Source organism: Aulostomus chinensis, chromosome 10, assembly GCF_037954235.1.
Source record: "Aulostomus chinensis isolate RoL2024-O1b breed Wild chromosome 10, RoL_Achi_v1.0, whole genome shotgun sequence".
In the NCBI taxonomy this organism is placed as follows: domain Eukaryota; kingdom Metazoa; phylum Chordata; class Actinopteri; order Syngnathiformes; family Aulostomidae; genus Aulostomus; species Aulostomus chinensis.
In genome coordinates, this window is record NC_141329.1 from 21,930,377 (window position 1) to 21,946,580 (window position 16,204).

Consider the following 16,204-nt stretch of genomic DNA (forward strand, 5'->3'; position numbering starts at 1 on the left):
TGAGCGTCTCACCTACTTACTGTATGTTATTCTAATTAATTCTTCACACTACAGTCTCAAGGCTGTAGACGTACCCAAGATTCACACGTTATCTGTGCTCTGCAAACCCAAGTACATGCAGATGAGTTTTTATACCGTCTGCCCCACTGAAACATGTCACCCTCCCTTAGCCTCACCTTACCTTATGTTTTGGTTTGCTTGCATTTTGAGGCCATCGCCTCAAGACTCTGGGGGCCAGATGTACTAATAGTAAGTGCCAGCTGAAACCCTTTTTTGGTATTTCTGTTGGGATTTATTAAAGGAATACAACCCCGAAAAGGCTCCAGAAAGGCATGGACATAAGTCATTTTGCAGCTGACCTCATTGTATAAGTATTTTTTGGACTTAACCTTTCATGGCACAAACACTGGCTAGGATGTTATTTATGCTATATTATTTACAAAAGTTGGTATGGGGCAGTTTATTGCTAATCGCACCTCTATTTAACAAATAGAAAAAAGCATGTCTTAATTTTGTGAGTGACCTGGCTGTCATGGCCATTCCTCAGAGGAGACGCCGCAGAGAATAGCTGAGAGGATGTGGAAAAGATGCGCCATTTTTTAGATTGCAGCGTCATGCACATTTGTGCCGATCTGGCCTTGGTCTTCTTTATTCAGTGCTGAATGTATCGTGAAATATGGTCTCCACTAAAATAACTCTGCAAAATCACAGCCTAGCATAGATATGATAATAAGCACAACGTTGCAGGAATGTTTGGCTTTTTGTTTATTGTTCAAGTATAAAAGGGTCTTTGTCTCCATCGGTGATGTTATCATGAAGGTGGTGTTTAGACCTGAAACATTCACCAATGGAATTGCTCTCAGTTTCACAGAAAATCAGCAGGTGCAGCCTTTTCAACAACAATGAGTGCTTCTGATTTTGTACCCTCGGAAAGATAGGGATCAGTGGGATCTGCAAGGGTCATTGCCTTTATCAGATGGAGGTGACAGCTGACAAGAGAGAGTGCCTGTTGGCTTCAGGAGTCAACCTAACAATAGAAGCTTTTTTTTTTTTTTTTTTTTTTTTAAGTATGCAGCATTTGTCAGGATTTAGCCCTCACCTGGACTGTTATTTTCCTGAGAAAAATGAACTGACCTTTTATAACTTGCACTTTCACACACAACAAAAAGCAAAATGGCATTGAGAGAACATTACTGTTACATATGCAATCCACGAAACATATCAGGATACATATGGAGGCAAATGATTATGATGTATGGCATCCAAAGAACACTGTTATATCATAGGCGAAAAAAGAGAAACAACACGCTGTTGCCTCAAGTTTCTTGTTTTCAAAATGTCTCCAGGAATTGGCTTCATGGTTGCTTTTGAGAATTGCTACAATGTGTGTGTGTGTGTGTGTGTGTGTGTGTGAAGTGGCGGATCAGCGTTAACCCTTTTGGTTCTGCTTATGCACAGTGCATCACAGGTGGTGTTGCGATCATTTCTAACTGACACAGTTGTCATTTTCTCACTATGCTCCCACCTTGTTTGAATAATAAATATGTGTGCTTGACGGCGTGCACATGTATTCATTCGATAAAGACATGAGTGGTCGATGCATTTCCTTTGTGATGCAGCACAAAGCTTTTATGTTGTCGCCCAACACAAATGATGTAGTCTATGGTACCACACTTCTGTTTGTTTCAATGTGAGCAGTAACATCCATGCATGCGTCAGTTATCAGTATCATCAGCTAATCTGAAATCTGCAGTTTAAATTTGACAGGTCAGAGCAAATTCTGCAAAGGAGAAAAGAGGAGTACAACTTCCTATGTAGATAGATAGAAAGAACTTCCCACTTTACAGGAGTTGGGACTGTCATTGGTCACATTAATGTTACACCCACATAACACCCATGATTAATTTATACAGACTAATCACAACCCCATGGAACCTTGTGCTGGACTTCACACCAGGAATATTCATCATTTAACTCATTTTAATGGATGGGACACGCCCCAAAGGCACTTTCACGGTGTGCCTCACACTCCATTCTTGAGATTGCTGAAATGTTTGTGTTTTAAATGTTGTATTTCTCAGGGTATCACATTGTAAAATATTTTAGAGGAGATGATAAAACTTAAACAAACCCCAAATACCCCTCTGAATCACCTTGTTTAAGCTGGCAGAACCATACTCTGTGTAAAGGATGGTTTGAGTGAAATGTCCAGCTACAGCTTTTGTGAGGAGTGTTTTCTATTTCTAAATTTACACCACAGTAAATACATTCATCCAAGACAATAAAGATTAAGTTTTCATTTTATTCATCAACAGTACTTTTTTTTTCTTTTTACTGCGTTGACAATGTTCAAATAAAATTTGCATGCAGCATATGGTTAGTATTTCTGTCCTTTGTTAGTTCATTATTGGACATCTAAAATAGAGCTTTCAGAAAGAAATCCGGATGTCCCCAGCCTTTGTTGAGAAGAACTGTTCGTGAGTAACATTTTTTAACTCCTCTGACATTGATTCTGAGCCTTGGCTAAATGAAGTCAGGGCAAACGTCATCTTTTAACAGGATCGAGATATTTAACATCATCTGTCATTGTCACAGCACTGTAGGTTTCAGTCAGCGAGACACTGGACAGTGCCAAGTCATGTATACAAGCTGTATCCAACTGACTGACTACAGTTCAGTCTGTTGCTGACAGCCTGGTCTCAGTCAGATAAAACAGCTGAAGATTCTCTTCTGGACTCTGCTTTATTGAAGAAAAGATATTCCAAGACATTTCTTTAAATCCGGAAGGGCATTGCAGCTCTGTTTGTTTGCTGCAGCTTTGAATGACAAGAATATAATTAAACCTTAATTTACCATGTCATTACTCATAAGCAGAATCTGAGTTTCAGTAATACCAGCTTCCTTTTTTTCTGCACAAAAAGAGGCCTCTGTCACAATTTGTCCTCAGTACTGTTTAAGTCAAACTAGTTGAGCTGAATAAAATCAAGAAACACAATGACGTTGAATTGTCACTAACACTGTTACCTCTTCCCTTTGCTGCAAATCTAGCAGTTAAATTCAATTCCTGATCCATTATTTCAGTTTGAATTAGTTTTGATGAAGTAAAAGGAAAAAAAGAGTACTTGTTACCGGTTCTTAATCCAGTGCTTACTGTGGCAAGCGTTGTGTTTTAGTCCACTGAATTGCAATATGAAACATAACCACACATTAAAAGATAAGGCACACAGCTTTTTATACATGAAAATTGCTGTAATGTGGAAGCTTGTTCCCTCAGCCGTGTAATCCAGTGAAGAATACTTGTACTTGCAATGTCACTACGGGACAGCTGCAGGTCTTTTGACATGACACAGAGGACAGGACAAGGTAATTAGACCGACTTATTAGATTGGCTGCAGGTTTTGCAAAATGCTGTGGTGTGCACAGGTTGGTCACTTAATTTGTAAGTGCAAGCTCACGCTCCTGTGCCTCCATGGGGGGCTTGTTAAGCATTCACTAGTCATTCGAAATTCATCTTGCCAAGCATATTTTTCTCTTACAATTTCCAAAGCAACAAAACATTAAAAACACAAGTTGCTTGGATACACAACCTGGCTGCACACATCATTTGAGTTTTGTTATTTATGTACCATTCAAACAGTGTTTTTACTGAAAATTGTTTTTATAATTTGATACATATCACATATTACGGTCAAAACTCTGAAGTAAATTCACTCTTCCCCAGCCCTACACATCACTGTGGTCAAAGAGACCAACCGGGTCTCCGGTTATTGTTATCATAGTTATTTGATCGTAGATTAATAATGATAATAGTTCACTAATTATATCTGATTAGTATATCAGACTGAATCACATATTATTGTCACATTATTCCAGCTATAGCAATTTTACTTAATCATATATCAATTATCATTATTACATCCCTGGACACACACACACACACACACACACACACACACACACACACACACACACACACTCTCTCTCTCTCTCTCTCTCTCTCTCTCTCTCTCTCTCTCTCACACACACACCAATTTCTCCCTTTTCAGATCTAAGGACCCTCAGCACATCATTTATGTGTGACTGTGACTGCTTCAGGCTGTTCCCTTTACATCTCTTTTGTTGATTTTGACCTCTGTATTGCATTGTTTGTTCGCCCAATTTGTCTGTCATGCAATTTCACAAATAGAAAATAAGGAAAAGAAATATCTGAAATCCCAGTTGGACTAAAAATAAAAAAAGCCTAAACTTGCTGAACAAATATGGTCAAGATGTGCCTGAGCTGTAAACTATTAAACAGTACACATTGGATCACTGTTTCACTGCACAGAAGGTCTTTCCAAAGCTAAAACCTGGAACCAAGCAAAAAAAAAAAAGACAAGTAGTTGAAAAACAGCCTGTGCAATATAAAAATACATGCTGACAAATCAATGAATATGGCCAAAATGAGAACAATAGAATGGCAATGCTTTCAACCCAGTACATGCTGGTAAGCAAAAGTAGCTCTTTCAAAATCATCAAGAGAGGGACATTTTTCAAAGACTCATTTGTTCAGCAAAACCAGTGTCAGCATCCTTCTGACATGCCTGCTTTCACCTAAAGAAACTTTTGTTTTTTCCTTCTTACTGTAGCACCCTTTTAGTTGACGAAATTCTTTTTAAAAAAAAGGGTGTTTCCTCAAATGATCAAATTCTCAGTGAGATGAATGATTTATTATTCAGTTAAAAACCAATATCTAATTTCTTTGCCTATCAATTTTCAAACTCAGAATTCTTTTTATGTCAAATGGTGTTACATTTTCTGCTTTGCCCTATGAAATGTAATACATTAATTTCCCACTCTCTGCTGTAGATAATAGTTTTGTTAAGTTTTTTTCTACAGCTGGAGTCCCAAAGGGCACAGAAATATTCTTCAGTTTTCTAGTGCAAAACACTCCAAACTCACTCTTCTATAATTCTTGCTGAGCTTGAAATTTTCAGTCTTTTGCTCTGAAATGCATTATGAATGTACACCAACATGTTCATAATATCTGGAGTTCTGATCCCGCAGACATGTACCTACAGTTCCTTAAGAAAGAAAGGCGGGCATGGATGTTCAATGGTCATGTGACACCTAATACCACGTGTATCATAAAACACAGAATGTTGGCACATTTCCTTTTTTTTATATATTGGACAGGATTTATCAAAAGGACATATCGGAAGAATGTTTTGACATTTTAAAGAGGAACCTCTGTTCATTTTATTTTTCCACTTTATAGGGTGCTGTTTCTCTCCAATCTTGTCACACCTTAAATTTCGTTCCATTTGAAACTTTTGTGACAGCGATTTCCCAAAGATGCTCTGGCATTATGGCACAATGAAAGGAAAGCACATTTCCACTTAAAATGATACTTCAACAAAAAACACCTATTTTGCCTTTCAAATACTCACTGAAAGGGGTCTTAAGCTCACAGAAACATTTTTTCCCCCCCTTGGCATCACTTCTTTTTTTTACTGCAGAATGCAGAAAGAGCCATTAACATAGATTTAGCTTGAAGCTATTTGTGACACTGGCCATCAACTACTAACTAAAGAAAAACTGTCCGAACAATGTTACTCTTTAAAAATCTCAAGCACATTGTTTTCTGTAGCTACCTTTATCCTCGGCAAACCACAAAGACTTTGATTTGAGCCTAAAACAAAGAAACTATAACACCAGCATGCCTGGCTGGACATAAATCATCACATATATACAGTATTCCCATGCTTTTTAAAGTGCGTTTATGTTTTTGCCAACTCTGAGAATTGCATTGCAGTTTTTTGCACCTATTTTAGTCTGGATTTTGATACCTACTTATCCTGATGTTATTATTAATCTTAACATGGGAGAATGACGCCGGCTCACTTGTTATTAAGAAGACGCTATTGAGGGTATACTATAAATAACAGAGCTCTGAAGACAATGTATATTTAAACATTTCTGTAATCATTTGTCCACAATTGATGATTTTACAAATCTACCATATTATCATTGTCCTTTGGGAGCGGACTTGTTTCACTCTCTCAACATAACTCTTGTGTTTCATCTTTTTGTCCAGACTTTGCAAGAGCTGTTGCAGCCCGACCCATATCCTATGCAGCAGTATTAAGAATGAAACCCGACAGCTCCTCGTCACTGCTCAACTCTCGCAGCCGACCTCGACAACACCACGGTGGGGGGCTGGTGACTCCTGATTGGCCGCTTTTCTCAAGTCACCCACTGCCGGCCCTGAGTCTCTTCAGCTCTCAGGAGGACTACAGAAGTGAAGGTAAAACAAAAGGGCCAGTCAAAGCTAACCTGAGTCTTTAGCCACAAACACCCGTGCAACCTGTATCCTGTGATGGTTTTTTTGTTCAAGAGAAACCTGAATATGACCATCTGTGGTGTGAGGTTTCCCCTCAATGTATTCTGTCAGGAGTAATGTCTATCTAATATCAGCATGTCTGCCTCTCTCAGGACTGCTTGCCTTTGGTGGCAATTGTTATTGAATTGCATTCTCAGTTCTGACCAGTCCCCCTTGCAGGACGGAGACCTCAATTTTCAGGTTGTCAGAAGGTGCCACACAAGTTCAAATAGTGTTGTTTTCACTTGCCAAAACCAACTAAACTGAACACCCAAAAGTTTGAATATACACAACATTTACAAACACAGTTGGTGTGAATGCACTCCGCTATATTCTGCACTTTGCCAACAGTCTGCCATGTCTGCTCTCACTTTATGGGTGCAGGCTTACTGCCAGTTTAGGTCTGGTTTGGAAATGAATCTCACCCATCCATCATCAGTGTGTACAGGCTGGAGTGACCAGGGTCATGCTCTTTGTGAAATTGAAGAGGGATTGTGGCAATATGCAGCTTTCTGTGTTCCTGTCACTATGGAAGCTATAGATATGATGGATATCTTTGCCAAACGAGAAGATTAAACACCCCAAACACAGCATGATAAATTACACACTCTAATAAATCTATACATTTATCCCTTGCCGTGGATAATTCTTGATGATAAAGTGACACATTGAGCTTTTGATTTGTAATTAATCACATCCTAATTATTGCATCTGGAGTTCTCCTTTAATCTAAGTAATCTGCAGGCACACAGTGGAGATATGGAAGTTGTCATGTAAAGCAGGATAACGAAATAACAACGTATTACACCACTTCATTTCATTCTGCCCTTTGTACTATATTTTTAGTCTTTTCATTCCTTTTTGTGCCTCAGAATTTTCACTATGTAGCCATGAAATTACTTACATCTGTATAACCTCGGCAAGTGCAATGCCTGTCCATGGTCTGCAGTGACGGGAGCAATACACATTTGCACTGGATTGATGCTCAGTGAATGAAATGAATGACAAAAAAAGTAATCCACCTTTGATGGCTTAAAGGGGATATTGCTTTTGTTGGCTCTGTGACTGACAGATGGCCGTGGCACTTGAAGTTGAGTGATGCAACAACGTCTATGTTAGTGTTTAATACACACAGAGAGCATATGTCCTTACTCACCTGAAAGCTTTCTTTTCAGCCTCCAGCTTGTTAACATTGTCAATGGTTACAAAACAGGTGGTGTGCTTAGTAGCGTGGCCAGACTTCCAGTAATGGAGGATGGATACCTACGCCTCCCCAACTAAGGAACGTCATTGAGGTTCTGCTCTGACATGACTCTCTGTGCAATGTTTAAAAAAACTTGAATAGAAAAATGCAAATTGTATTATAAATAGATGGAGAGGGACAACTACTCCTAGTGGATAAAGACGATGACAGAAAGTGCTTATTGTTGATTATTGTGGCTCAAGAGGTGGAATCACATGTCCAGGAAGCAGGAACATCATTTGAGTTCACTTGTTTGACAGAGATTATTTTACCTTTGCCTCTCCATGCCTTAAATTTCAATAATAGTAATACAAAAAAAGCTCTAAAAAGTGTTAAATTGAATCCATAGACGACCTCCAAAGGTATGCTTCCAATCATTGGTCTAATACAGTGGTCACTTTTTAGTTGTGCCTCATTGTCCATTTATCAAATAGTTGGAAGTCAGCTCAGTTCCCCTTTGAGCTGAAGCAGTACACATAGCTAAGTATTTTTATGTGTCACTGCAGTATAATATATATCAGGTTCCACTGCTCCAGTCCAGAATTAAAGTGCAGTCAGGGAGGATGACAACGTTGTTTTTGTTGCTATGGCTTTCGGCTCCCAGATACTGGATGTGAAATGAAACAATAACTATAAGGAGCTTACTTGAGATTTAATTTGATGGTTCTTCTAGATGCAGTGGCACTTCTAGCCAGTGTAAATCACAGGGCCAGGCCCAGGCTAGCGAGGCTTTTAGAGGGGCTGGTTCAATAAACTATGAAACTACAAGTGCTCATTTCAGTAGTACAAGAGGAGTTTTAAATAACACATGGCATTAAAATGCAGTTTAGGTTGATCAGATTACACTCAAATAGCACTTGACCACATAAAAGTACATGTGCAAACTGCACCCAAGACCCATTGATTTCATGGATTATGACAGCCTGGCCACCTCCAGAGTTGGTCAGGGACACACTGTGACCACATTGAATACACTGTAAAGGTTTTTGTCTTTTCAGTCTACATCCATCAACTATATGAGCTGGGTCTCTGTGTGTCTTAGGGCGAATGCAGCTGCAGTGATGTGCAAGTAAAATAAAAAATGTATGTAGGTTTGCCACCCAGCTTTTGAAGGTCCTCACCACTGTCCTCTCCTACAAGTCTCGACTGCCTTCCTGCATCCAGACGATACTCTAGACCAGGGGTGGGCAACCATGTGCCATGGAGGGCCGTGTGTATGCAGGTTTTCCTTCCAACCAAACACTTTAACAGGTGATTCCACTGATTAACACTCATCTGTGGCTGAAGGTGTGTTAATCAGTGGAATCACCTGTTAAAGTGTTTGGTTGGAAGGAAAACCTGCATACACACGGCTCTCCATGGCACATGGTTGCCCACCCCTGCGCTAGACAGTGGTGGGACTGATTGCAGCTGATATAAAAGAAGGAGCTTTCTCCTTCAGCTCAGGAAGACTGACCCCCCCCCCCCACACACACACACACACACACACACACACACACACACAAACACACACACGTGTCAAAAAGCAAACTACCACAATAGCACCACATCAGGAATGACTATCATCCTTTGGTAGCTGTTATTGTTTGTCTTTTGGACCTTAGTAAACAAGGGGGAGGCCGCTATTGTGATGCTAATACATTACACCACATAACATTTTAATGATAACAGAGACAATGTATTTCTAAAGAGAAAACAAACTACTGCATATACAGTGGATGCATGTGCATCTGCTGCATACATAGCTAACCTGAATTATCGGCATAAACAAATGAGCCTGCAATGCCTGTAGTATTATGTAGAACAGCAAACAAAACAAGACAGAGGACATTCTAATCAGCTACTTGGGGACTTTGAGCACAGTCACATTCACAAATCACACAGCCATCAACAAGTGACAGAACAACCAATAAAAAGAACAGTGGAGAAATTCCAAATTATTCAAAGCCCTGCAGGCTCACTTCCTGTGACTGTGTCTATATTGACAGCAGCTATAACTCAGCAGCCCCAGGGTCCAGGAAAACAACAAACAGTAGGCTACAAAACACGACCTTTTGTGTACAATGTTTGGATTCAATGTCCACATAAACATTGAAATACTCCCAAGATTTTGTCAAATTTTACAACAACTGATTATAACTCCCACTGGAAGATGACATTCAGTTTTGGCGGCCCATTATCCTCTGTGTACGAAAACATCAAAACCAGTGTAAACATGAGATGGGAGATGTTTTTTTTTTAATGACAATGATAACTTCTCCTTGATCAGTTGGATATATTTGTGAGACAAACTGCAGTTTAATACCTTTTTATAGACCGTAAGAAAGTCCGAAGCCTGTACTGTGCAGTCACATGTTAACACAAAGAGCAAACACAATCAGCTAAATAATCCCACATTCCACATGAATTCAAGATCTCATCAAAGACTTGTCCTACTGATAAAAGAACGTAAGGTTCAGCTGTCTGTTGTAAAGACTGACACTCTGAGCAGCAGAATACCTGCCGTAGGAAACGTTCAGCCATAACAAAAGGCTAGATCAAAGAGTAGAGCGCTCAAGGGAACTGAGCACACTTTCAATGGGGGCTGAGGAGCAGGAAATACCAGCGAACATGTTGGTGCTATTGTGCCGAGGAGAGACCAAATCTGAGATAAAATCTGACATAAAAGCCACTTGACATTGTCACAGTTGCTCTTTAAATCAGGGAAAACATTTGTGGTTTTGTTTTGTTTTTTCCACAATCTCATTTGTAGACTCAATTTTATTTCATTACGAGAATTTGTAATTCTATATTTTAATTGGATTCTGTAACAAAAAAATTGTATAGCAATTTATTTATGAATGTGTTTAATATTCATTGCAACATGATGTAACATTTATCGCTTCATGCTGTCAGCAGCTTTACACATCAAGACGTTATATTTAAATGAAATTCAAAATTGAAATTAGCTGATGGACTTGATGATTTACATGGAATCCAACAGGAATGTGTTTGTTTGGAACAATTTATTTGTAGGTATTAATTTGTCATTGCTTTGAAGCCCCCGTTGATAAAGATGGTAGAAGATTTACATTTCTGTTTACTTCTCTCCATTTGTGTGTCCTGCAAAAATGTACCAAACAGATGGGTAAAGAAACTTCTAAGGTTAATGAAATACCAAACCGTGATTGCGCTACTCACTCTGGTTGTCCATCAGCCTTGGGAATAGAGCCCCTTGAGTTTGGTTCCAGGGAATCTCTGATCCACTACATTAAATCTTCCGTACAGTTCTGATTGGTACTGTTATCGATTTTCTGTTCACACTTGTCAAACTGGAATTGGGACTATATTAAGCTGTGTGATACATATTTTTCCACCGCTACTACACATCAGGGAGGTGCACATGGTCAGAAAGACAAGTTATGAAAATGCAATCCAGTGCAGCCACATCCGTTATGACCTCAATAATAATTATCTAATACAATTACTGCATTTCTGACAGTGTCAACAAAAACGTATAAAGTAGGTTTTGTTGAAAGACTGGCAGTATTGTTGTGCAGGTCTAGCTAATGGCGTGGTGAGTGTATGTGCAGAACTGAATTTCAAGTGCAGTCAACCATGACGTAAAGGACGAGGCGAAAATTAAGTAGTACTATATGACGTTCAAGAGAAGGTCCCCTGTATTTTTTTTGCTAAGAAAGAATTTGTATCACCACGCATTGGAGTTTGTGTTGTTTGCAATTTTGCTTCAGCTTATTGTTATTAAGATACATTTTTTGGCCTTTTTTTTGTTATACAATAAATTGCATTTTCTTAGAAATGCAACAGTGTTTGATTAAGTCATTCAACCAGGTTATATACAACTGGACACGCACAATAGCAAACTGCTTTAATGTGCAGTGTGAATTCAGGTCATAGTAGAAAACAGGCCACAACAACTGCAGTAACAATTTTTACTCAGGTTTGGGCGTGAGCACAATTGCAAAGTGTTCCAAAATATTATTCAAATATGATAAGACCCATGATGACAGCACTGTTGGCTTAGATCTTGGTCCTCTAGGCAAACAACACTGGGTCCAAAAGACGTGAAAAGAATTGGATGATAGCTTAAAGGTTGAGCTTAACAGCATGACATTTCTGAATGATCATTTTTCACCACGGAAATCTTATTTGCCTAAATCATATTATAACGATCACCTTTAATATAAGACATTATTTCACAAGTGCAACCAGCCTCTCTCACTGAAAACAAATTCACACTCTATTTCTGCTATGCTATGTGACCAAATATCTTATTATTCTGTTTAGTGTAATGGAGGTTGGTAGGAAGTATGCTCTCACACTAATTAAACTGAGCACAAATGAAAAAACTGAGCGGCATTCCTGTTGGGATAATTGCATTCATCATTGTCTATATCTTTCTTTTTCTCATAGAAAATGAAGAGTTTGGCCCTGTTTTCATCCACGAACCAGATGATGTCATTTTTCCTTTGGATGCTGGTGAAAATAAAGTTATGTTGCACTGTGAAGCTCGAGGGAATCCACCGCCCACATACAGGTGTGACATATATTTGTCTGTCTCCTAATTGCAATCCTACTTCCTCTGCTCATTAGCTCATCATTCATCAAATATTTAAATCTCATCCTCTTTGTGTTTTGCAGTTGGTACATCAATGGGACAGAGGTAGATGCAGATGCAGATTACCGCTACAGCTTCATTGATGGAAACCTAATTATTACCAATGCAAGTGAGACGGCTGACTATGGGAAGTACCAGTGTAAAGCAGAAAACAGCTTTGGGACTGTCCTAAGTCGGGATGCTCATTTACAGTTTGCTTGTGAGTATTTTTTGTTTATTATTTTAATCGAGCCATATTTATAGTTCTAGTAGGGTAACTAATAGGTAACCAATATATAAATGTGCAATAAAATATGTACATTTTGGTCTGTAAGGGTTAGTCATTGATTAGTTATTGCTAGTTGATTGTTATAAGTTTTGGCTAACACTTTAAATTTCGTCTATCAAAGGAGGCAGTGTTGTATTATTTCCCTATTATGGAGCAAGGAGACATTTTACCATTGGGGGGCGATATTTAACTAGTTTTAGTAGACAGAGGACGAAACGAAAATAGTTTGCTCGCTATTCACTGCTGCTGATGCTAACGCAACAGGAAGAGGTCACGCTGAAGTTTGGTGTGGGACCATTTTGAATAGAAAAAGGAGCACACTGTTTGTTGGCTGAGATCAAGGTCAGATCACCCTCTCACCGCAAACGATCCTTACCAGTCTTCTTTTGGTGAGCACTCGAGTATGATTGCAATGTTCACACCAGTGCCAATGAACTGAACCACAGTTCAGTTAGAGCGAGACCAAACAAGGTAGATGTGAAGACACCTTTAGAGTAGGGGAAGATTCAAGCTCTCTTTCTGTCTGGCTCAATCTGATACTGTTGATTTGCACCAAGCTGCACTGTTTCCCACTGGCTGTATCTGATATTGTTGAGTTGCTCTGTTAACAGGATATATGCCCTCAAATGTCATGTCTCAATGGTAAATGGGAGCAAAAAGCATTTCTTCCCCCAGTAATCCGCTGGCGTACCTCCAAAACATCATCACAGACTAAAGCAGCACACAAAGAGGACCAGGGCCACTATGCTCGAAGGAAAATGCATTGTTGGTTTTCTCAACAGTTTCCTCGGGAGCAATGACCGTAATAGCCTTTTTAGCATGCCTACAGGGAGCTTACCGTTCCCAGTCACTGAGCTGCAGCTGAAAATATACTACAAGGTCTCATGTGTTTTTATAGCGAATTACAGGTGTTCCAGGAATTACATAGGAAACGAATGGCTGGATTACCCTGAAACCGACAGGAAAAAAGGACTTCTGTCAAATCAAAGTTTTCTTTCGGTCAAAAGAACAATTGTGTTCTAGTTTTTTCGTCTCCAGAATTTCATGTCAAAAATGTGTACAAAAATTGAAAGAAGTCAGGTCATTTGCAAGCTGAAATGCCCAGATGGAAAACGCAGACACACACACACTATCAAAAGTGCTCTCTGTTTCGGAGCAATAGAGCTGCTCCTTAGTATACAGAGACTATGACTCAGTGTACCCTGAACTGTCCAGAGCTCTTCATTCTCATCCCTCCACTCGATGGTCAAAATGATGTGTAAAAATCAAATATGGCTAAAAATGAACAATGGATTGATTTAATAGCTCATTTAGAAATCCAAGCTTCAAGGTGAGACATAAACAGCAATTTTAGTCATTTATTACTGTGAATGCGATTGACACCGTGTCATCATCATATTTATATTGGCTGATGCAATATTCTATTTTTACAGTGTCATGACAGTTTTTTTATGCAATTCATCTGAATGTTTCTGCGCTTTTGATTTCTTTATCTGGATGATACTTCAAGTCTATCATGCTATTAATGTGCTTAAAATTAACCTAGGAGGATAAATAACACAAATAGATTTGAATAAATTACTCATAACGGACTCATATTATTCTAAACCTTCCCCTTACACAGAATTTAGTATATAGGTGGGTAATAATCCATCACTCAGCACTGATAAACTGAAGTAATGGAACTGTCAAATGTATTGATGTGGTGTATACATGCTGATGCATCTCTGCACATGTTCACAGCCATTGCAGCAATATTTGGATAATCTCTGTGATGCAGTTTTTGACTTATTACATCCGTGGAAGTACTGCCTAGATCAAATAGAGCCAAAATGCAACCTCTCCTCTTTTGTTTTGATGTGATGAAACACAGTACTGCTATATGCTACCCTGGCTGACATCCACAATGGAGAGCCCTCCTCAGTGACAATTTGGTGCAGGTTATCCTACTATGTTCTACTGCTCATGTATGATAAGAGAACCATGGAGACCTGAGTTTTTATGGTTGATTTGAGACACTGTATATAAAGTGCACTGTGGAAATCCTAATTATATCATCTGTCTGTTGATACAATTGGGCTAACTGGCATCCACCAGCTAATAGGCCATGCTACCAGCCTTACCCGCCTACACCTTGTCCCTCTGTGGTATCATGTGGCAGCATGTTGTGCACACTTGTTGCAGGCAACCATTCACATGGCTTTACCTGCTTGTCTATTCAACATGAACACTCAAGAATATAGCCCTATATTTATCCTTTCAATGATAGCTGTGCTACGCCTGCATTTACTAATTAGATGTTCAAATTTTGTTATATGTGAAATTTAGAACCAAAAACTCATTGAGGCACATTTCGATGTATAAAAAATCCCTGATGAAAATCAATGCGAGATTGCATCATGTAGAAACTTGTGATTTTACACCCAGACTAGGAAAGCATCAGCAGCACCTTCATTCTACTGTTCTGTGCACACAGGATTCATTCAAGCCTTGAACTGAGTGTAGGTCACAGCTTTGGGAAAACATAATCACTGTAGACTTTGGGTCTAAGATGTGAGTGACACGTGGGCCAAAACACAGCCTCTGTGGACAACTGTAATATAGAAGCCACGCCGCATGTGTTCAATGTGTGAGACAAACAAAAGCCAAGCTGTAGCACTTTTTGCCGAGACAAGCTGTTAGTATGGCGTCCCAGATGCAACACCTGCAATGACTGGTGGGTTTAAGACAATAGGAAAACTACTTTAAGGATGTCGCTGAATCTCTGTTCAGTCTTTCCACAATCTCAAATTGATTGTTGTGATATCGTTTTGGGTTAACATTTATTGATGCTAAGTGTTTCAATTCTATGATGTTTGCAGACTATGACCAGGATAAGGGATAAGGTGTGAAATTTCATACTGCAATTATAATGACCAAAATATAATTTAATCACGGTATTGTTAGAATGCATTAAAAAAATGCCACTGTGAGAAAATGGTCCTACTGTTTATTCAACATGTGACAACACAGGTGTCACTAATTACACGGGCCGTTTTATAAGTGATTTATTATGTGTCTAGCACACTGGTTAGTCTGATACTTTAGGAGCCAAGAGTTAATTAACTCCAGGTTCAGCTGCTGATTGGCTGTGATCATAACCAGCAATATATGCTATTTTCCAGCAAATGTGCTGCCTTTCCACAAACACAGCAACACACCTGACACCTGTTTAGTACGGCGTTGTTGTGCAGGAAATACCACAGCTAACTTAACAGTGTATTTTTATACAGTCCATGAGAATTGCAGTGAAAATAGATCATTCCCCTTTTTTGCTGGGAACCTCTTGAACTAGTTGAGCAAAATTCTGTTGTTACGAGATCATGCAAGGAACTATATTGTCAGTCTTCAAGCTTTTACCATCAGCAGTCTTTCAGGAGATATGGGCATGGTTTAGATGTGACGAGAGCAAGACTATTGGCTCCAAACAACAATGGCAGCTCCTGAAGAGGTTAGCGTAGATGCTGCCATCGCATCAGTTATAAAAGATTTGGAGAGTTTTTCTTCTTTGAGAGAAGAGCAAAGAACGCCACTGAAGCCTTTCCTCCATGGGGGAAAAAAAAATTGTATACTGATTGGCTTTGGGTTCTATGTCAGTTTGTTGATCAAGGTAAAATTCTAGACTGTGATAGACAGCTGGTTAATGCAACCCTTTCCTAAACAATATGGTTCTGT

The 16,204-nt window shown here is 39.2% G+C and overlaps 1 protein-coding gene across 2 annotated transcripts in view; it reads left to right on the top strand.

Moving 5' to 3' along the window:
* Positions 1–16,204, top strand: part of cntn5 (contactin 5) — a 103,590-nt gene that overhangs the window by 36,047 nt on the left and 51,339 nt on the right. For both annotated transcript variants that reach the window (XM_086216450.1, XM_086216449.1), the window contains exons 4-6: positions 6,077–6,286; positions 12,018–12,141; positions 12,246–12,421. In XM_086216450.1, coding sequence (XP_086072576.1) covers positions 6,077–6,286; positions 12,018–12,141; positions 12,246–12,421 — 510 coding nt within the window. The remainder of the gene's footprint in view (positions 1–6,076; positions 6,287–12,017; positions 12,142–12,245; positions 12,422–16,204) is intronic.